Raw genomic sequence first — 21,474 nt, forward strand, 5'->3', positions numbered from 1 at the left:
GACGAGGACGTTCTCGGCCTTGATGTGGCGGTGCAGGACGCCGCGGCTGCTGCAGTGCCCCATGGCCTCCAGCACCTGGCGGAACAGCCCCCGCCCCACGGGCTCCGTCAGGAACCGCCGCTCGTGCAGGAAGTACCAGAGGTGCTGACAGCGCTGCGGACGCTCCATGAGCAGCGTGAAGCCCTCGGGCACCTCAAACCAGTCCAAGAGCCTCACGACGCTGGGGAAGCCAGGCCGTGACACCATCCACAGCAGCGCCAGCTCCAGGGGCACAAGGGCGCCCTTGCACTGCGGGGGGACCGCGATGCCGTCAGCGGGGCCGAAGCTGCGCCGCGCCTTGGGCAGCCCCTGCCCGGCCCCGCCGCGGCTCGCCATGGCCCGGCCCGGGGCGCTGCGCGGCCCCCGCTCACTCCACGCTCGCTGCCCTCGCAGCGTTCCGGCTGCCGCCCTGCCGGGCCTCGCCTCAGCCCCGCCCGGCACGCCCCGCCGGCTCCTCCCGCTGGCCCCGCTCACTCCCCAGCCGCGCCCACTCCGAGATGCGCTCCCGGGTCACTCGCTTGATGGCCGCCTGCGAGCCAAGGCCAGCGGCAGGCTGAGCTCATCGCCCGCCGCCCGCCGCCGCCCTCCGAGCCGGCCCCGTCTCTTCCCGGGGCGCCATCAGTGAGGCGGGGACCGGAGTAAACGCTGCCGCAGCCGCCGCTGCCCAGCAGCGGGCCCTGCCGCTAGAGCTGCTCTAGGGGAGGCCTCTCCGCCCGTGCGGGCGGCACCGCGCTGCCGCTCTTCTGCCCGGGGCACCCGCCCGCCCGGCGCGCTGCTGCTTGCCGAGCCGCCCCGGGCTGCGGTGGCTCGGGGCCGGCGGCCGAGCTGGCGAGCGGCGGAGCTCGGAGCGGGGCAGCTGCCGGCCACGCTGTCGGCCACGGGGCGGGAGCCGGGCGGCAGCGGGGCGGCTGCGGGCGGAACCGCGGCAGGGGCTTCGTTCGGGGCCGGGGCCTCGGCCGGGGCTGGGCCAGAGCCCGCGCCAGGCGCAGCCAAAAGCCCGCGCTGCTCCGCCAGCACCAGAGCGAGTGGCTCTTCCAGCGGCGCCGCAGCCAGGACAGAGAGAGCCCGGCCGAGGCGGAACCACGGCGGGCCGGGCAGGGGCAGGCACGGGGCGGCCCCGCCGAGGGGCGCCTTGCGGGACGCGGCATCAGCCGGGCTGGGAGAGGTGGAACACGGACGGAACGGGACGGGACGGGAGTAGCGTGAGTGTGAGAGGGAGAAGGGGATGTCGAGCGAGTGGGATGTCGAGCAGAAAACCGATCGAGAGAAGCGCTGCTGCTGCTGCTGCTGCTGCTGCTGCGGAGCCGCCGGAGCTCGCGGCCGTTCCTGCGTTGCCCCCGCGAACCCAACGGAGGAGCCGCCTTGCGCCCCAAGGAACGAAAGAGAGAAACAAACAAATCACACACCAAAGTCATTCCTATTAGAGAAGTAACCAAAGAAAACAATGTAGCAAGAACGAAGACTGTTGGCTTCTGGCTTCTTTCCTCTTTGCATGAGACCAAGCATTTCATGGGGAACAATTGCCTCTTCTGACAATTTTGCCAGAGTGGACAGGAGCAGAGCATTTACTTTTCAAGTAGAAAAGGGAAATCATGTCAGTAATGTCATCTCTGTCTCTGTTGACACAGTTGCAGGCTGTCAAAAGACATGGTCTGCAGTGTGGAACTTGGGGCCAAGTTTCTTTTTCTGCCAGAGGATGAGGAGGGGAAGTATCCCAGAATCATGGAGCTGTGGCATGGTTTGGCTTGGAAGGGATCTGGAAAATCCCATGGCTGCAACCCCCCTGCTGTGGCTGGGGACCCCTTGCACTGGACCGGCTTGTCTAGAGCTCCATGCAGCCTGGCCTTGAACACTGTCAGGGACGGGACATGCCCACCTTCTCTGGGCAACCTGTCCCAGGAGAGCCTTTTTTCTCAATCCCTTACCTAAACCTAATCTCTCTCCATTTGGATCCATGCTCCCTTGTCCTGTCCTTGCCTGCCCTCGTACAAAGTCCCTGTCCAGCTTTCTTGTGTGTTGCCCTCAGGTACTGGAAGGCCACAGCTGGATCAAGGCTGGGTCTCTTTCCCAGGCTGAAGAAGCCGAGCTGTGTCAGCCTTTCCTTGCAGGAGAGGAGCTGCCGCCCCGGCACCATCTGGGTGTCCCTGCTGGGCCCCTGCTGCAGCGTGTCCACGTCCTTGCCGTCCGTGCCGGGGAGCCCGGCAGAGGCGGAGGCAGCGCTGCAGGTGCAGGGTCAGCGGCGGGGAGGAGACCCGGCCCTGGCAGCGGCTCCGGGAGCAGCGATCGGCGCTGGGCCGCCCGCACTGCAGAGAGCCGGGGCCCTTGTGCCTGCCCTTGTGCCCAGGGCGCCTTTCCCCGCCGCCCGCCCGCCCGCCCGCTCGGGGGAAATGCCCCCTGGGCCGCCCCTCAGGGCCGCCCCTCGCCGCTGCCCCGGGCGCTCCCGGCGCCGCCTGGAGGGGCCCAGGCCTCGGCCTCACCCTGCTCAGCCCGAGGCCTGGAAAAGCAGATTCAAACACCCACCCAGAAAGTGCCCCAGGATGCCAAGGTCAATCTTTTGTCACCAGCACGGCTTTGCTATCAGAGTCTGGACGGGAGTAGAAAATCACCAGGGGAAAAGAGCATGAACAAGTTCTGCCTTGGCACTACCTCAAGCTGTGGGGTACCAGTTGTTGGTTTCACTGGCTCTGGATTGAAGGCACTTGAGACAGTAATTCATGTTCAGACTCAAGTGTTTATTATTTCTTATCAGTAAAACAGCCTCATTACTGGGAGTTCAGCAGCTTTTCATTAGAAGGCACAAAATGGCCCACAATCTCTTGTTCCAAGGTCTTTTAAAACTAAACTATCCAATTAGGAACTGACACCTAGATTATTTTCCTGTTTAAGCCAATAACTGATCCCAAAGAGCCTGCAATGTGGAATTTCTGCCCAAATACAAAAAGCCACCCAAACTCATGAAGAAGAAGGAAGAAGCATGAAGAAGAAACCCAGGACAAAACACTGTGCCCTCCATTTTGCTTCCATCCACAACTTACTAAAAATCCCAAAACCTCAATTTCTCAGAGTCAGAGTGGACCAAAGCCCAAAAACTGGAGGTGATAAGAATGGACTAAAACCACAACCAAGGAATCTGCATCGCCCTGAAATACTTTTCCCCTTACATCAGCCTGGTGCATATTCATAGAGCCTCATGCATATCCATAAACTACTTTACATATTCCAGGAATGATTTTACATGGCCCCTCCCTGGGTCTGCCTTTTCAGAGCATGTGTGTTTCTTGGCTGTGGTTTTGGCTCCTTCTCTTTATCACCTCCAGGTTTTGGGCCTTGGTGCACTCTGCCTTCAGACGGGGAGTGCTGATAGTTGGCAGATCTGTACAGGTGTCCTCATCCTGGGTGCATTGGATGTTATCCCATCCAAGCAGGCAGTTTAACACAAGCAGCTATTTCACTGATTAATAACAGAAATAAAAACTACATAACAAAGTTACTTTCAGAAACAGTCCCAGCCCATATTTGATCCCAGTCTGTGTGGTCCTGATCCATATGGTCCCAGTCCCTGGGATCCCAGTCCATACAGTCCCAGTCCATATTTGATCCCACTCCAGGCTATCCTGGTCTGGAGGGTTCTGATCCACAGGATCCCCATCCATGTGATCCCAGCCCATATTTGATCCCAGCCCATATTTGATCCCAGTCTGTAGGGTCCTGCACACACTCCCAGGGTCTGGAATTCCAGTTCCCAGCCAGGAAAAAATGTTCCTGCCCTTGAACTTCCTTCCTATCCCCTCAACAAATTGCAATAAAATTATAAACAAAGAAATAAAAATTGAAATTAAATAAATTATAATAAAAAAAATCTCAACTCTTCTTTACAATACTCCAACTATGATTTAACTCAAACCAACAATAACTATTACTATAATATTACCAATGCATATAAATAAACAAATTATATATCAAGAAATACCTTTTGAAAATTTTAACTCGATGACTAATGTACTTTAGATAAAAAATATCTAAAGAAACTACCAAGCAATCTAACACACCTTAGTAAAACAATTCATATTACAAATATACTAAACACAAAACCAAACACCACTATAATTTCTCAGACATTTCAACCAAACAATTAAACTTTAATAACATCCTTAAGTACTCTTGAAAAATTAAAATTATTTTTAAAAAATTAATTGTGTGCAGGTGGTTTTATTTTGATATTGGTTTTTGGATTGTTTGGGTTAGATGATTTAAAAAATGGGATTTTTATAGGAATTGAATCAGCTGACAAGGTGGCACTCTGCAAACAGAACTGACTGAAAATGAACGGGACAGAAATCAGTAACTCTGAAAGTTTTATTTGCTATCAAATACATCCTACACAATCCTCATCCCATTGCTTCAAATTGGGATCCCACTTCTCCCAATCTCCTTCCAACCCCATCTCACCCTGGTGGGTGTGGAATGGATTGAGTTTGGCCTGGTATTGAGTTTTTTTGAGGAGGGAACAAGGAATTTGAGGTAGGATTGAGCCTTTTGGGGTTAAGATTCAGTTATTTTCAGAGGGATTTGAGTGGTTTTGAGGTGACAGATCCATCCCTCTTGGATTTTGGAGTAGAGAGAGAGGGAGAAGAGAAAAAAATTAAGGCCAAACCAAAGGACAAACAGCCAGGAGTGTTCCCAACATGGATCACAGGGAATGTGAGTGACCAGGGCTGTGCCCAAAGTGCCTCCTCCAGTGGGGGATGGAGCTGCAGCAGCGCACGAAGCTCTTCCCGCACTCGGGGCACTCGCAGGGCTTCCCTTACCGGTGCCTCCGTTGGTGTCGGGTCAAGTGAGAGCTCCTGGAGAAGCTCTTCTCACACTGGGGACACTCGTAGGGCCTCTCCCCACTGTGGATGCGCCGGTGCCTGACGAGGTGGGAGTTGTGCTTGAATCCCTCCCTGCAGTCAGGACAGCGGAATGGCCTCTCCTCTGTGTGACTCTGATAGTGCAGGAGGAGATGGGAGCTGGTCTGAAACCTCTTCCTGCATTTATCACACTCGTAGGGCCTCTCCCCAGTGTGGATGCGCCGGTGCCTGACGAGGTTGGAGTTCTGCCTGAATCCCTTCCCACAGTCGGGGCATTGGAAGGGCCTCTCCTCTGTGTGAATCCGACAGTGCCGGAGGAGATTGGAGCTGGTCTGAAACCTCTTCCTGCATTTATCACACTCGTAGGGCCTCTCCCCAGTGTGGATGCGCTGGTGCCTGATCAGTTGGGAGCTCTGGCTGAAGCTCTTCCCACACTCCCCACACTCGTAGGGCTTTTCCCCAGTGTGGGTCCTCTGGTGCAGGATCAGGCTGGAGCTCCGGCTGAAGCTCTTCCCACACTCCCCACACTCGTAGGGCCGTTCCCCAGTGTGGATCCTCTGGTGCTTGATCAGCTCCGAGTTCCACCTGAAGCTCTTCCCACACTCCACGCACGTGTGGGGCTTCTCCCCATCATGGAGCTGCTCATGGAGCACCAGCTCCGAGCTCTGGCTCCATCTCCGGCCGCCTTCCCGGCCCAGGCTGGCTCTTTCCCCCTCAGGTCCCCGCCATCTGCGTTTGCAGCCCCTCCTCGTGCAGCATCTCCGGGGCTTTTCCTCCCCGTTGGCTTCCTGCGCCGTGGAGCCGCTCAAAACGGCCTCTGCCACCAGGTTCTGCCGCGGGCATTTGTCCTCCCTGCTCTCCATGCTCAGCTCCTGCTCTGGGCGAGGAAGGACAAGGACAGCATGGGATTTGCCTCCGTGCCACAGGCAAGGGCATCGAGATCCCCCCAGGCCGTCTCTGGGGATGCACTGCCCCCTCTTGGCTCTCCCCATTTCGGGATGCCGGGGCTCTTTGGGCTCCCGGGCTCCCTTCTCCCCTCATTCTCTGCTCTGGGTTGCAGCGGCTCCAAGGAGTCCCCCCTGCCCCTCTCCAGGCTCTTGAGGCTCCCGCCAATGGCGGCGCTCCCCCCTCTCTGGCCTCCCCACTTTGGCCTCCTGGGGCACACAGGGCTCTGCTCCTCCAGGCTGCCTCTGCCGGCAGCCGCCACCGCCACCCCCCGATGTCCCCCCGAGGGGCCTTTTCCGCTCAGCCTTGGACTTCTTCATTCTCCAAACATCCCCCCAAAAACCCAACCCAGGGACCCCCCGGGATATCCGGGCTGGGCTCCCCCTCCCCGCTCACCTGCGCCATGGGGGGGGGGGCGATGATCCCACAGGTGGGGGCTGCGAATTCAGGCAGGGCTCGAGACCGCGTGGCTCCCGCAGCTCAGCCTTGACCCGCCTTTGTCCCTCCTCTTCCTCTTCCTCCCGCTCCTCCTCTGTCTTATCTCCACCTCCCTCTCCTCCTCCCCCCTAACCCCGCCTTCTTCACTGCTCTTTCTCCTCCCCCTCCTCCTCTTCCATCCCCCCTCCTCCTCCTCCTCCCCTGTCTTATCCCCATCTCCGTCTCCTCTTCCATCCCGCCCCTTCCATTCCTGCTCCTCCTCCTCCCCCCTTACCCCGCCTCCTCCTCCCCCTCCATCCCTGCCCTTCCCTCCCTCCTCCTCCTCCCCCAGCAGCAGCCACACCCTCGGTGCCCCGTTCCCGCAGCCCTCGCAGCCCGCGGCAGCAGCGGCCATGGAGCCGGGACAGGTCGGCATGGGCAGCGCGGGGCTCTCGGCTGCTCCCAGCCGCTGCGGGCGGGGGGAACCCGGCCCGGGCCAAAGGAGAGGCAAACTGGGCAAACTGGGGGCAGATCACAAAGCTAAGGATGCAGCAGAAAATGGAGCTGAAAGAGTTAGTTTAATATTCACTCCAAACGAGGAAAAACTGGAAATTCCAAAGTTTAGGGAAGCCGAGAAAAAAGAATTAAACAAGATAGGAAATGAACAAGATAAATCAGGGAAATAGAAACTTCTACATGGAAGACAATTACTTAATAAAATGTGCTTACTAGGAAAAGATTAGAAGACGTGCATCAGAAACCCCACTGGCGTACTCAAGCTTTGTGTGATCATTTTTTAAGGAATTTTGGGTGCACTGGGATTTTTGGTGTAGCAAAGCAAGTCACTGAAAGATGCTTAATTTGCCAAAGGATAAATAAAAAGGTGATGAGAAAAAACAACATTAGGAGGTCATGAGTTAGCTCGTCGACCATTTCAAAATATCCAAGCAGAAGTTTAGATTTGTTAGGTTCTGGATTTATTTGGAAAAAAAACCCATTTAATCTAGAAAAAAGAGAATATGCCATATGTTAGACAGGAGATTTTAGGAGAATAAAAATCTTTGAAGTATCAGAAACAGCCGAGGAAAAAACCAAGAAAATAAAAAGGGGAAATGAAAGGGAGGGGAACAAGAGGAAAAGTCAGAAAGAGAGTGGGATCCTCTGCAGCTCTTGCCCCCTCCGTTGGCGGCCGAGGCGCCTGTCCCGGGTCCCGGCTCGCTGCCCGCCTCAGCTCCGCCTGCCCCGGTTTCCATCCCAGGTGCGGGCTCACTGCCCAGGGCAGCTCCACCTGCCCCGGCGCTGGCGGTGAATTTGTGTGCCCTGGCCCCACTGCCCGGCCCGCGGCCGCTCTGCCGGCCATGCTGGGCAAGATGGGGTTGCTCTGTCCTGCCGCGTGGGCCGAGGTCACCGCGCCGACCGCACCGAGGGCGGGTCCCAGCCATCCCATCCCCGCCTGCCCTGCCCGTGCCAGCTGCGCTGGGCAGCGCCGCTGCTGCTGCCGGGGTCTCCCACCTGCCTTTTCTCTGCCGGGAGCTGCCGGATCAGCCGCCAGAAGCCATGTGGGGGCTGCCCACGCTCCGGCTCGGCCTCCACGGCAAGATCCCCCTCTGGCGATTCCGGCAGCACACCCTGCCCACACTCCCACCGAGCCTCGGCGGGATATCCTCCCCTGACCCCTCCTGCTCTGAGTTACGTCCCCTTGGTAACCACAGCTCCTGCTGTTCAGGGAAAATCCCTCTCTCTACAGGAAGCACCTTATCGAAACACTAGGAGCTCAGTTAAAAGGCGGCCCTCTCCAAATTCTTTCCCAAAACAGGGGAGAAAGGCTACAGAAGGTAAAAAAGTGAAAGAGTTAGATGAAGGGATTGCTCTATTGCCGTTCAGAGAGGTTCCCATGGCAGGGATGCGCTGCCCCGCCCCGCGGGAGCCACCGGCGCCCCTGCCGGCCGTGCCCGGAACTGCACCCAAGGGGAAAGCGCCGCGGCCGAAAGGCCGGGACCGGCTCCGGGCTCTGTTTGTTGGCACTGCCGGAGCTGTTGATACACACTACTATTATTATATTATGCACACTAGGAAAGAACCGTTATTCCTAATCCCATATCTTTGCCTGAGAGCCCCTTGATTTCACTATCCTAAAAATTAAGAGGGAGGGGGTTTGCATTCTCCATTCCAAGAGGGGCTTTTTCTGCCTTCCCAAGCAGACGCCTGTCTTGTAAAGCAAGACAAGCACCCAGAGGCACTGAGGGGGGCTGCAGGAGGGGCAGAAGAAGGCCCTGCAGCACTTGGGCACAAAGGCCCAGCAGGGGAATGCAAGAAGGGAGCAGCAAAAGGCCAAGCTGAAGGCAAAGGCCAGGGCAGAGCTCCTACAGCCCCTGAGGGATCAGCCCCAGGGCCCAAGGGGGCCCCAGCACCCAGGGCACGGCTCGGCCACAAGCACCCGGCAGAGGCATTGCCCTCCTCGGCAGGGCACAGCCCACCCAAACAGCCCCTGGCAAGGAATCAGGGCTCCGGCTGCAGGGCACAAGGACACTGCAAGCAGAGACAGCAGCACCCTCAGGACCAGCAAGTCCAGCCCGTGATGGACATGGATTGGCAGGGCTGACACAGCTCCCATCACACCAGGGACCCTCCACACTGGAGCCCTTGAGAACATTCAGGTGGGTCTGCATTGAGAGGAGGCATTTTCTGATGGACACAGGGGCCTCTCAATCTGCTCTGAATCTTAGACCTAAAGGGGAAAATAGTAAAGGAATATTTTAATTTTTAAGGGAATGAGTGGGAAAGATGAGCAGGTATGATTTGTTCAACCACTATTAGAAGCTGTGGGGGATAGGTTTGAAATAAATTTCTTTTTCTTCTTCCTGTGATTGTAATTAACTAGGTAGGAATTTGAGAGCTGGATTTTAATACTGTAAAAAGGGATACAGAGGCTAGTTCTGTTGTACCTCTGTGTCAAAAGTCTGACAAGGCCTATGCTGAAGTGAACCCAGAAGTGTGGGCAGCCCCAGGGAAATACAGAAAATTAGATATGGAGCCTCTACAAATTAAAGCAACCAGGACAAGCACTACCCTGTTCCAAGAGAGGGAAGGAAGGGCTCACAGCCTGGTATTGAGTCCCTGTTAAAGGCAGGGCTTTTGGAGCCAAGGATGTCTCCCTACAACACTCCTATCCTGCCAGTCAACAAACTGGATGGATGGACACAAGGGGGAAACACAGAATTTTCAAGTGTTAAAATTAAGATTAACTGAGGCGAGTGGCCTGGGCCTTCCAGACAGGGAAAAAGAATTTGAATTATAGGTGGACGTTAAACAGGGTCTTGCCAAAGGAATTCTTGTGCTAAAATGTTTAACCCAGTGGCCAGAGAGCAGCCTCATTGTCTGCAGAATTGTGCAGCCACAGCTTCCGTGGGAGCAGAGGCCTGAAAACTGATGACAACAGGAGGATCTCCTAGAGTTCAAGTCTGGCATCAAGTTAAAGCTTTGACAACCAAAAGAGCCTCTAAATGGATGAGCAGGGCTCGGTTATTACAGTATGAAACTTGTTCAGTGGCACAGGAGGATTCAGAACTGAGGACAGGGCAAGGGTTTAACCCAGCCTCCTGTTTGAACAGCCTGGAGAGGGGCTGGCAAGGAACCCAGGACTGCACTCAAGGGACAGAGCTCCCGAGCCAGGCTGGGAGAGATTGATGGGACATTCCCTGGCCTGAGGGAGACAATGTGTTTGTGGATGGCTCTGCAAGGGCAGCAGAAGGGAAAAGAGCTACAAGACAGGCTGTTATTAAGGAAGGGGAATCAGACAAAGCGCAGGTCACCGGCCCATGCTCAGCTCAACCTGCGGAGCTGTGGGTGCTTGTAAGAGCCTGGCACTGAAATGCCCTGAGCAGGAAGGCTTCAATATCTTCTGCTGACACCATGGCACCTAACAGGGGGCAAAAGCAATTCTGACTGCTTCAGCAAGCACTGGATCACTTATTAACCTATTTCTAAAAGAAATAATTCAAAGATAATGGATTGTGGAAGCAATAGATTCAGATGGGGAACTCATTTTACAGGAAAGACCCTTCAGGGGGTTATGGCAGCTTTAGGAATACAATGGGACCTCCATAACCCCTGGCAAGCCCAGAGCTCGGGTTGGGTAGAAAGAATGAATGGGGAAATAAAGAAACACCTTTGGAAGCCGGAGATAGAAACCAAGATGCCATGGGTACAGCTTTTGCCATTGGCCTTGGCAAGAAAAAGAGCCAGACCCAAGGCAGATATTCAATTATCTCCCTTGGAATTCATGTCTGGAATTCCTTACCTGGGCAATTCTCCACCTAGTGCAGGGTGGAAATAAGGGATGTAAATGTAAGGCAGGCTGTAGCCAGGATCCTGTCTCCTGTGGAATCTCTCCCCCAGGAAGCTGGGCTGGCACAGAGCCTGCCCTGGGACTTTGCTGTTGCCAACACCCAGCCAGGCCATCGGCTCCTGCCTAAGGAGTGCAAAGCAGCACCACTGGTGGCCAAGGGGCCCACGCCAAGTGTCCCTGAGGCCAGAAACAGCCGCCAGCACAGCTGAGCACGGGGGACCCCTCAGCCTGGCCTCAGGGGCTCTGAAGCCCCGGAGATTTGCACTTCCCGCCCGCAGCAGGACCATGGGAGCCGCCCCTGAGCCTGCCCTGAAGGCAACGCAGCAGCAGCCAGGGCTCCACAGCGGGCCAAGCCCCTGGGCCTGCCCACAGATCCTCTGCTCAAACCCTCGGGAATCCTGGCCACCCTCCCCTGGCACCTCCAGCCACTGCGGCCAAGCCTCGCTGCCGCTGCTGCAGCTCCAGCGCTGGCTGGGCCTGCACTGCCACAGCTGCTGGGGAGCACCGCGGCACAATTCCACCCTGGGGCTCACTCACACCCACACTCTGGGCTGCCTGCGACTGCACTGCTGCAAAATGTACCCATCCTGCTTCTTTTAAATCTTATTTCTCTGCTCAGAAAGGTTTCTCTACTCAAAGGTTTGCCTTTGGGAAAGAAATTTTAAAGGTTTTATTTAAGGGGTTCCCAGTCTGTTCCGATGTTAAACTCATCTCCACCACTCAATGGAGATGAGTTTAACATCGGAACAGACTGGGAATAGCCCAAAAGACACCCACAGAGATAACGACCAGCAACAAAACATCAACGCCCCGCAGCAAACAGCAACCAACAGCTACCCCAGACACTGCCCCCGCACAGCTGGAGACACCTGGTCTGGAAAAGGCTGAGAAGGAAATCCAGGAGTGTGGGCGGAATTCACAGCAGAGGGGAAGAAATCCGAGTCTAATAGGAAACCAAACACTAAAAACTTACACGACTTGGAAGCAATGAACATTAAAGCAGTGGATTTAGATTGGTTCAGACTACGTAAAGTTTAGGAAAAATCGAGTAAAACTGACATGTCATGGAATGATTTTTTCTGCTCAGCCGGGCTATGTGTGGATGAAAGTATTTCTGTTGCACATCCTGGCCAGAACCAAGTAATGCCTTGACTCTCTCACACGAAAGAGATTCTTGGAGAGTTTTTGTTTTCCCTACAGTTTCAGTGATAAGATTACAACATGAGAAACATTTTTAATAATAATCCTACTTTATATTGTCAGGTAGGTTTGGGACAGAAGGGTGAGAATCAATTTTTGGTCTGGGTTTTTCCATGTTCGCCTTTATGTTGCATTTTGCAAAATTGAAGAGCTTTAACCGTGATACTTTTAACTCTTAAATAGTTAATACTTTTTTTAAAAAAAGCAGATTCCGGGGGGCCACATGTGACTCACCAGATGGCAGCCCTGGAAGAGAAGCTTTGGTTCTAGTCAGCCAGGAGAGGAGCTTTAGGAATGCAAATGAACCCTGCTGGGCAAAGCCTGGCCAATGTACCTGGGTCTCTTGCCTGGGGCAGGAATTGGGCTGGTTCCCCCTGCCCCTCACCCCGAGCTCTGCCTGCTTGCACTGATGGAATTTGCACAGCTCAAGGCAGAGCCCGGGGTGAGGATATCTGACCCTGCAACAGAAACGGGTGAAGCTGCACAGGGAAACAGCAAATGGAGAATGTTGGGAAAACTTCACTATAAATAAATGGGGGTAATCATCCCTCTGCCCACTCCAACGTGTGCTGTCACTGTCTATGTTATATAGGGTGGATTAGAGCACTGAGATGTTCTTGCTACCACAAGTTCCGGGAAATCAGTTGGGAATCCAAGTATTTGATGATTTAATTAGAGACAAATGGTCAATTGATGCAGCCCTGGCTGGAGAGAGCGGCCAAAAATGGGGAGAAGATGAACGGCCAGCAGAACAAATCCTACAACACCATGGACCAGCCCCTGGGAACCCAAACCAATTCATATCAGGAGCCACAGAACCCATTTCTCATTTCAATGGCACCATTAGATTACAAGCTGCCCTCGGAATAACCAACCAGACAGCTCCAGCTCCTGACCTTCCTGCTGAGCAATCCACTGAAATGAGGAACACAACATTTCACCATGGGATGGGATCAGATCATCTGTTAGCAGAGAAAAGAGGAGTTTGTGGAAAATCAAATGACTCAAACTGGTCTTGGCAAATAGATGACAAAGCCAAAGTGGCTAAACAGATAACAAAGGAAACAAAAAAGCAGCTCATGTACCAGTCCAAACGTGGAAAGGATGGGAATGGGGCCTGGTTTTGTGGTTCCCTGGCAGACCATGGGTTAAACGAATGCTGCTTCTGCTCTGATGTGCTACAGCACCTCTCACCTTTTTACCATGCTCCACACCTTGAGAGTGCAGCTCATTCAGCAGCTGAGCGAGGGGCCAGGGACTTGTAGATAAGGAAGTAAGGGGCGAAACCACAGCTTCAATAAATGTTATTAATTAACATGGACTGCTGCTCGCAGAAAGTCCCGCTAAATTCCTGAACGTCGAGAACAAAAAAGACTTAACAGAGCCGTGAATATCGGCTGTTCTACAAAAGTGGGGGTGCACATTAACGAGGACGTGCAGTTGGCAGATCGGGAGGTCTGAACCTTCCAAGTACCTCAGCCAGTGGGCAAAGGGAGAGGGAGATGAGCCGGGAAAATGAGGATAAAAAGGAGGCTGCGAACTACAACAATGGCAGCGAGCGCACGGCAAATGCCCCACGGCCTCTCCCTCTGCTCAGCAATAAAGTCACTTGTACAGGACTCCTCTGTCTCCTCGGGGCACAGAAACCTCCGGCCACGTGAATTTCCCCGCACAGCCCCGGGCACGGGGCAGCCGCCCCTGTGCCAGCCACAGGAACCGGGCCGAGCCAGCGCTGCTCCGGCAGCGGCTCCTGCCGAGGCAGCGGCCGCAAGGAGACCGCGGGCAGCCGCTCCCGCAGCGCCCTCACGGCAGCGGCACCACGGGCCGGACACGGCACAAGGAACCCGCCTGAGCCCCCTGCCGCCCCCGAGGCCCGCAGCGAGCCCCGAGCCCCCGCACAACCCAGCGCGGCTCCCACCTGCGCTGCGGCCGCCTCCCAGCTCCGCCGCCGCCTCACCGGTGGCTCCCGGTCACTCCCAGTATGGTCCAAATCACTCCCGGTAGGATCCCAGTTGCCCCCGACACGGTCCCAGCGGCTCCCAGTCATGCCCTGTATGGTTCCTTTCACTCTCAGTCCCTCTCAGGAAGAGCCCAGTGTGGCCCCAGGCACTTCCAGGATGAGCCCGGTCACACCTTACCCGATGCCATTTGCCCCCGCTGTGGTCCCAGTTGCTGCCAGTATAAGTCCAGTCACCTCCAGTTTGATCCCAGTTACTCCCAGACACTCCCAGTACTATGCCAGTCACTCCAAGTGTCACCCCATCAGTCCCAGTATGATCCCAGTATGACCCCAGCATGGGGCAGCTGCTCCCAGTATGATCCCAGTTGCTCCCTGCATTATTCCAGTTTCTCTTCTTCACCCCTACTACAGATCTGATCACGCCCAGTATGATTCCAGTCAGTCCCAGGATGATCCAAACCATTCCCAGTCCCTCCCAGTCCGATCTCAATAGTCCCCTGCATGTTCCCAGTAGCCCTCAGTGTGGTCCCAGTATATCCCAGTATGATCTCTGCTGCCTCAGTTCTGCTCCCAGTGGGTTCTTTTCCCAGTCTGTCCCAGTCCATTCCAGTCTGTCCCAGTCTCTCTCCAGCAGCTGCTGCCCACCCCCCCCTCCCAACCCCATTCCCGGGCACTGGGACCCCCCCCCTGCACCCCCTATCCTGCCCCAACACCCCCCTGCACCCCCTTTCCCGGGTATCCTCCTCTCCCAGCCCCTGGATCCCCCATTTCCGTGAGCCCAGGGAGCCCCGGGCCCCCATTCCCGGCCAGCCCGGGGCACCTCAGCCCCAGCCTCCCTTTGCTGGGAAACCCGGCCTGGGCACGGGGCTCTGCGGCCGCTCTGGGATTTATGATCCCCCAAAGGAAAGGGAGAGAACAGCAGAGAGAGAGAGAGCGAGAGAGAAGGAGATTGGGAATCAGGGATCGGGTCCCAGCGCCCAGCCCTGCTCCGCCGGGGGTGGGACCCGCACCCGCAGGAAAAATTGGCTCCGCTGCTCCCGCTGCTTGCCCGGCTTTGGGCCGAGCCCAGCGGGGTCCGGGCAGAGTTTGGGCGCAGGGCCGGGAGTTCAGCAGAGCCCGGCCCGGGGGTCCCGCAGGGCGCGGCCCTGGAGGGTCCCAGACGGATCGCCGAGGGATCCAGAGGGGTGCCAGGAGGGGATCCAGGTGAATTCCCTGGAATTCGCCCTTTCCCCGTCCCCCCGCGCTCCCTCGGGCACTTTCGCTTTCGCGTCTCTGCAGCCGCGATCGGGGACGGCTGCGATGGCCCCAGCGCTGGGGCTGGGGGTGCTCCGGGGGCTCCTGGGGCTCCTGGGGGGACCCGGGGGCCGCGACCAAAGGTGAGTGGGACCCCCCGAAACCGGGACCCCCCCTGAACCGCAATTCCCGGGCACCGGGACCCCCTTGATCTTCCATTCCCGGGCAGGGGAACGCTCCTGAACCCCCATTTTGGGTCATGCCACCCCCCCTCACTCCACTTCCCCAGCACCGGGACCCCCCTGTACCCCCTCATCTGGCACCGAGATCCCCTGAACCCCCATTTCTGTTCACCGGGACCCCCCTGAACCGCAATTCCTGGGCACCGGGAACTCCCTAAACCTCCATTCCCGGGTACCGGGACTCCCCTGAACCCCCATTTTCGGTCCTGTGACCCCCTCAGCACCCTTTTTCAGCACCGGGACCCCCCTGAACCCCCATTCCTGAGCACGCGGACCCCCTTGAGCGCCCATTTCTGGGCACAGGGACCCCCCTGTACCCCCTTGCCCAGCATTGGCACCGCCCTGTACCCCCTCATGTGGCCCCAGGACCCCCCTGAATCCCCATTTCTGGTCACCGACGCCCCCAGAACCGCTATTCCCGGCCACCGGGACCCCCTTGAATCCCGAATTCCTGGAAGGAAACTCCCCCCGAACCCGCATTCCCCGGCACGGGAACCCCCTGAACCCCAATTTTTGGGCACTGGGACCCCCCTGCCCCCCCTAATCCGGGCCTAGGATCCCCCCGCACCCCCGTCAGTGCTCTGGGACGCCCTGCACGCCCATTCCCGGCCACCTCGTCCTTCCCAGACCCCAGACCCGCCCTTTTCCTCGGCTTTTGGACCCCCAGATCTCCCAAATTTCGGCGTCCCCCCAGTTCTTCATTGCCGGCGCTTCCTGGAAGGGGTTCCAGGGGATCCCGGAGGGTCCCCTGGGGCTCCAGGGGGTCAAGAGACCCCCCTTGAACGTTCATTTTGGGGCACTGGGACCCCCCCTGTACCCCCTTCCTCAGCCCCGATAACCCCTGCACCCCCTTATCTGCAGCCTGGAACCCCCTGAGCCCCCATTCCCGGGCAGGGAAACCGCCCTGAACCCCAATTTCTGGGCACCGGGATCCACTACATCCCCTTATCCGGCACCGGGACCCCCTGAACCTCAATTTTCAGGCACCAGGACCCCTTGAACCCCGGAACTCGGGAATGGAACCCCCCGGAACCCCATTCCTGGGCACCGGGACCCCAGTGCATCCCGTTATCTGGCCCTGGGACCCCCTGCACCCCTTTTCCCAGCACCAGATCCCAGCCAGGCCATTATCTGGCACCGGCACCCCTGAACCCCCCATTCCTGGGCACCGGGACCCCACTGCATCCCCTTATACAGCACCAGGACCCCCTGAACCCCCATTCCACTGCACCAGGACCCCCGTGCACCCCCATATCTGAGACTGGAACCCTCCCAAACCCTCCGTTCTCAGGCACAGGGACCCCCCCTGCACCCCCTTATCCAGCACGGGGACCCTCCTGCACCCCCTCATGCAGCACCAATGCCCCCCCGCACCCCCTTTGCCGGCCCTCCCCCTCTCAGACACCCCAGCCCCCGCTTTTCCTTGACCCCAGCACCCCCTGGACCCCCACTCCTGCCTTCCACAGCCCCCACCCACCACCTTCCTCAACACCGGGGCCCGTGCACCCCCTTTCCTGGGCACAGGGACCCCTGGACACCCCATTGTTATAAAATTGACTCAAAACGAGTAATTTCCAATCAAAGAATTTATTAATTATTGAAGCAGTTATACTACGTAAGCAAAGGCTCAGCGCTGGGCGACAGGGGAGTCTCCGCTCCACTACTGCCGCCCCAACTAGTTTCTGATTCAGTCCTTTTATCCTCTCCATCCTTCAGGAGTCCATGTTATCTCGGAGTTCTCTGCGCCTGCGCTGGTTGTTGCTAGGGGGTCATCCTTCTGTCTCCTGGTGGTCGGTGATAAAGGCTGCGGAGTCTTCCTCAGCCGCGTCTTCTTCACCCTATGTCCTTATTTGGTGACTTCTCCGTGGAAAATTACCAAAATCTTATGATTAACGCAATATGTGCCCTATCAAGCTTAAGCAAGCAAATGTCCTGCCTTGCAAACTGTGCCCTATCAAGCTTAAGCAAGCAAATATCCTGCCTTGCAGACTGTTTATCTGCCCCTGCCCCTTCCCCAGCTTTTCCCTGGTCGTTATCTCTGTGAGTTATCTGCTTGTACCATTTGTCAGCGGGAAAGGTTTCCCTGCTGGGTGTTAATCTGCCCCTGCCCTTTCCCCAGCCTTTCCCTGGTCGTTATTTCTGTGAGTTATCTGTTTGTACCATTTGCTGGGTGGGACTATGTGTGGGCTCCTGCAACCCCTTCCCTGGTATCCTTGTAGCTCATATCTCATGAAGTAGTACAGAAATAGTCAGCAGACAACTCTTGTAACACACTGGTCTCTTTTTCATGATGAACAAAATGTAGTCCCTCATCTCAATTCCCCCCCATTTATTTATAGTAAAGTTTTCCCAACATTCTCCATTTGCTGTTTCCCTTTGCAGCTTCACCCTGCTTTTTTTAAAAAAAAGTATTAACTATTTAAGAGTTAAAAGTATCACGGTTAAAGCTCTTCAATTTTGCAAAATGCAACATAAAGGCGAACATGGAAAAACCCAGACCAAAAATTGATTCTCACCCTTCTGTCCCAAACCTACCTGACAATATAAAGTAGGATTATTATAAAAAATGTTTCTCATGTTGTAATCTTATCACTGAAACTGTAGGGAAAACAAAAACTCTCCAAGAATCTCTTTAGTGTGAGAGAGTCAAGGCATTGCTTGGTTCTGGCCAGGATGTGCAACAGAAATACTTTCATCCACACATAGCCCAGCTGTGCAGAAAAAATCATTCCATGACATGTCAGTTTTACTCGATTTTTCCTAAGCTTTACGTAGTCTGAACCAATCTAAATCCACTGCTTTAATGTTCATTGCTTCCAAGTCGTGTAAGTTTTTAGTATTTGGTTTCCTATTAGACTCGGATTTCTTCCCCTCTGCTGTGAATTCCGCCCACACTCCTGGATTTCCTTCTCAGCCTTTTCCAGACCAGGTGTCTCCAGCTGTGCGGGGGCAGTGTCTGGGGTAGCTGTTGGTTGCTGTTTGCTGCGGGGCGTTGATGTTTTGTTGCTGGTCCTTATCTCTGTGGGTGTCTTTTGGGCTATTCCCAGTCTGTTCGGATGTTAAACTCGTCTCCATTGAGTGGTGGAGATGAGTTTAACATCGGAACAGACTGGGAACCCCTTAAATAAAACCTTTAAAATTTCTTTCCCAAAGGCAAACCTTTGAGTAGAGAAACCTTTCTGAGCAGAGAAATAAGATTTAAAAGAAGCAGGATGGGAACATTTTGCAGCAATGCAGTCGCAGTCAGCCCAGAGTGTGGGTGTGAGTGAGCCCCAGGGTGGAATTGTGCCGCGGTGCTCCCCAGCAGCTGTGGCAGTGCAGGCCCAGCCAGCGCTGGAGCTGCAGCAGCGGCAGCGAGGCTTGGCCGCAGTGGCTGGAGGTGCCAGGGGAGGGTGGCCAGGATTCCCGAGGGTTTGAGCAGAGGATCTGTGGGCAGGCCCAGGGGCTTGGCCCGCTCTGGAGCCCTGGCTGCTGCTGCGTTGCCTTCAGGGCAGGCTCAGGGGCGGCTCCCATGGTCCTGCTGCAGGCGGGAAGTGCAAATCTCCGGGGCTTCAGAGCCCCTGAGGCCAGGCTGAGGGGTCCCCCCGTGCTCAGCTGTGCTGGCGGCTGTTTCTGGCCTCAGGGACACTTGGCGTGGGCCCCTTGGCCACCAGTGGTGCTGCTTTGCACTCCTTAGGCAGGAGCCGATGGCCTGGCTGGGTGTTGGCAACAGCAAAGTCCCAGGGCAGGCTCTGTGCCAGCCCAGCTTCCTGCGGGAGAGATTCCACAGGAGACAGGATCCTGGCTACAGCCTGCCTTAAATTTACATCCCTTATTTCCACCCTGCACTAGGTGGAGAATTGCCCAGGTAAGGAATTCCAGACATGAATTCCAAGGGAGATAATTGAATATCTCCCTTGGAGAGGGAGATAATTGAATATCTGCCTTGGGTCTGGCTCTTTTTCTTGCCAAGGCCAATGGCAAAAGCTGTACCCATGGCATTTTGGTTTCCATCTCCGGCTTCCAAAGGTGTTTCTTTATTTCCCCATTCATTCTTTCTACCCAACCCGAGCTCTGGGCTTGCCAGGGGTTATGGAGGTCCTATTGTATTCCTAAAGCTGCCATAACCCCCTGAAGGGTCTTTCCTGTAAAATGAGTTCCCCATCTGAATCTATTGCTTCCACAATCCATTATCTTTGAATTATTTCTTTTAGCAATAGGTTAATAAGTGATCCAGTGCTTGCTGAAGCAGTCAGAATTGCTTTTGCCCCCCTGTTAGGGTCCATGGTATCAGCAGAAGATTTTGAAGCCTTCCTGCTCAGGGCATTTCAGTGCCAGGCTCTTACAAGCAGCCACAGCTCCGCGGGTTGAGCTGAGCATGGGGCGGTGACCTGCGCTTTGTCTGATTCCCCTTCCTTAATAACAGCCTGTCTTGTAGCTCTTTTCCCTTCTGCTGCCCTTGCAGAGCCATCCACAAACACATTGTCTCCCTCAGGCCAGGGAATGTCCCATCAATCTCTCCCAGCCTGGCTCGGGAGCTCTGTCCCTTGAGTGCAGTCCTGGGTTCCTTGCCAGCCCCTCTCCAGGCTGTTCAAACAGGAGGCTGGGTTAAACCCTTGCCCTGTCCTCAGTTCTGAATCCTCCTGTGCCATTGAACAAGTTTCATACTGTAATAACCGAGCCCTGCTCATCCATTTAGAGGCTCTTTTGGTTGTCAAAGCTTTAACTTGATGCCAGACTTGAACTCTAGGAGATCCTCCTGTTGTCATCAGTTTTCAGGCCTCTGCTCCCACGGAAGCTGTGGCTGCACAATTCTGCAGACAATGAGGCTGCTCTCTGGCCACTGGGTTAAACATTTTAGCACAAGAATTCCTTTGGCAAGACCCTGTTTAACGTCCACCTATAATTCAAATTCTTTTTCCCTGTCTGGAAGGCCCAGGCCACTCGCCTCAGTTAATCTTAATTTTAACACTTGAAAATTCTGTGTTTCCTCCTTGTGTCCATCCATCCAGTTTGTTGACTGGCAGGATAGGAGTGTTGTAGGGAGACACCCTTGGCTCCAAAAGCCCTGCCTTTAACAGGGACTCAATACCAGGCTGTGAGCCCTTCCTTCCCTCTCTTGGAACAGGGTATTGCTTGTCCTGGTTGCTTTAATTGGTAGAGGCCTCATATCTAATTTTCTGTATTTCCCTGGGGCTGCCCACACTTCTGGGTTCACTTCAGCATAGGCCTTGTCAGACTTTTGACACAGAGGTACAACAGAACTAGCCTCTGTATCCCTTTTTACAGTATTAAAATCCAGCTCTCAAACTCCTTCCTAGTTAATTACAATCACAGGAAGAAGAAAAAGAAATTAATTTATTTCAAACCTATCCCCCACAGTTTCTAATAGTGGTTGAACAAATCATACCTGCTCATCTTTCCCACTCATTCCCTTAAAAATTAAAATATTCCTGTACTATTTTCCCCTTTAGGTCTAAGATTCAGAGCAGATTGAGAGGCCCCTGTGTCCATCAGGAAATGCCTCCTCTCAATGCAGACCCACCTGAATGTTCTCAAGGGCTCCAGTGTGGAGGGTCCCTGGTGTGATGGGAGCTGTGACAGCCCTGCCAATCCATGTCCATCACGGGCTGGACTTGCTGGTCCTGAGGGTGCTGCTGTCTCTGCTTGCAGTGTCCTTGTGCCCTGCAGCCGGAGCCCTGATTCCTTGCCAGGGGCTGTTTGGGTGGGCTGTGCCCTGCCGAGGAGGGCAATGCCTCTGCCGGGTGCTTGTGGCCGAGCCGTGCCCTGGGTGCCGGGGCCCCCTTGGGCCCTGGGGCTGATCCCTCAGGGGCTGTAGGAGCTCTGCCCTGGCCTTTGCCTTCAGCTTGGCCTTTTGCTGCTCCCTTCTTGCATTCACCTGCTGGGCCTTTGTGCCCAAGTGCTGCAGGGCCTTCTTCTGCCCCTCCTGCAGCCCCCCTCAGTGCCTGTGGGTGCTTGTCTTGCTTTACAAGACAGGTGTCTGCTTGGGAAGGCAGAAAAAGCCCCTCTTGGAATGGAGAATGCAAACCCCCTCCCTCTTAATTTTTAGGATAGTGAAATCAAGGGGCTCTCAGGCAAAGATATGGGATTAGGAATAACGGTTCTTTACTAGTGTGTATAATATAATAATAGTAGTGTGTATCAACAGCTCCGGCAGTGCCAACAAACAGAGCCCGGAGCCGGTCCCGGCCTTTCGGCTGCGGCGCTTTCCCCTTGGGTGCAGTTCCGGGCGCGGCCGGC

General features: G+C 55.4%; 3 protein-coding genes and 1 pseudogene across 3 annotated transcripts in view; 3 read left to right on the forward strand and 1 right to left on the reverse strand.

Annotated features, from left to right (window-relative positions):
• The window catches only part of LOC139605206 (zinc finger protein 551-like), a 390,584-nt gene that overhangs the window by 119,439 nt on the left and 249,671 nt on the right, over window positions 1–21,474 (forward strand).
• The window catches only part of LOC139605204 (zinc finger protein 436-like), a 72,535-nt pseudogene that overhangs the window by 47,251 nt on the left and 3,810 nt on the right, over window positions 1–21,474 (forward strand).
• LOC139605196 (zinc finger protein 23-like) overlaps window positions 1–21,474 on the forward strand; it is a 554,146-nt gene that overhangs the window by 47,223 nt on the left and 485,449 nt on the right. The window lies entirely within an intron of this gene.
• Window positions 4,378–21,474, reverse strand: part of LOC139605197 (zinc finger protein 3-like) — an 80,061-nt gene continuing 62,964 nt past the window's right edge. The window contains exon 2 of the mRNA XM_071456537.1: window positions 4,378–5,766. Coding sequence (XP_071312638.1) covers window positions 4,844–5,752 — 909 coding nt within the window. The 5' untranslated portion in view covers window positions 5,753–5,766 and the 3' untranslated portion in view covers window positions 4,378–4,843. The remainder of the gene's footprint in view (window positions 5,767–21,474) is intronic.

The sequence above is a fragment of the Agelaius tricolor genome, unplaced genomic scaffold (genome assembly GCF_023055355.1).
Source record: "Agelaius tricolor isolate 1412-34295 unplaced genomic scaffold, bAgeTri1.0.p SCAF_61, whole genome shotgun sequence".
NCBI lineage: Eukaryota > Metazoa > Chordata > Aves > Passeriformes > Icteridae > Agelaius > Agelaius tricolor.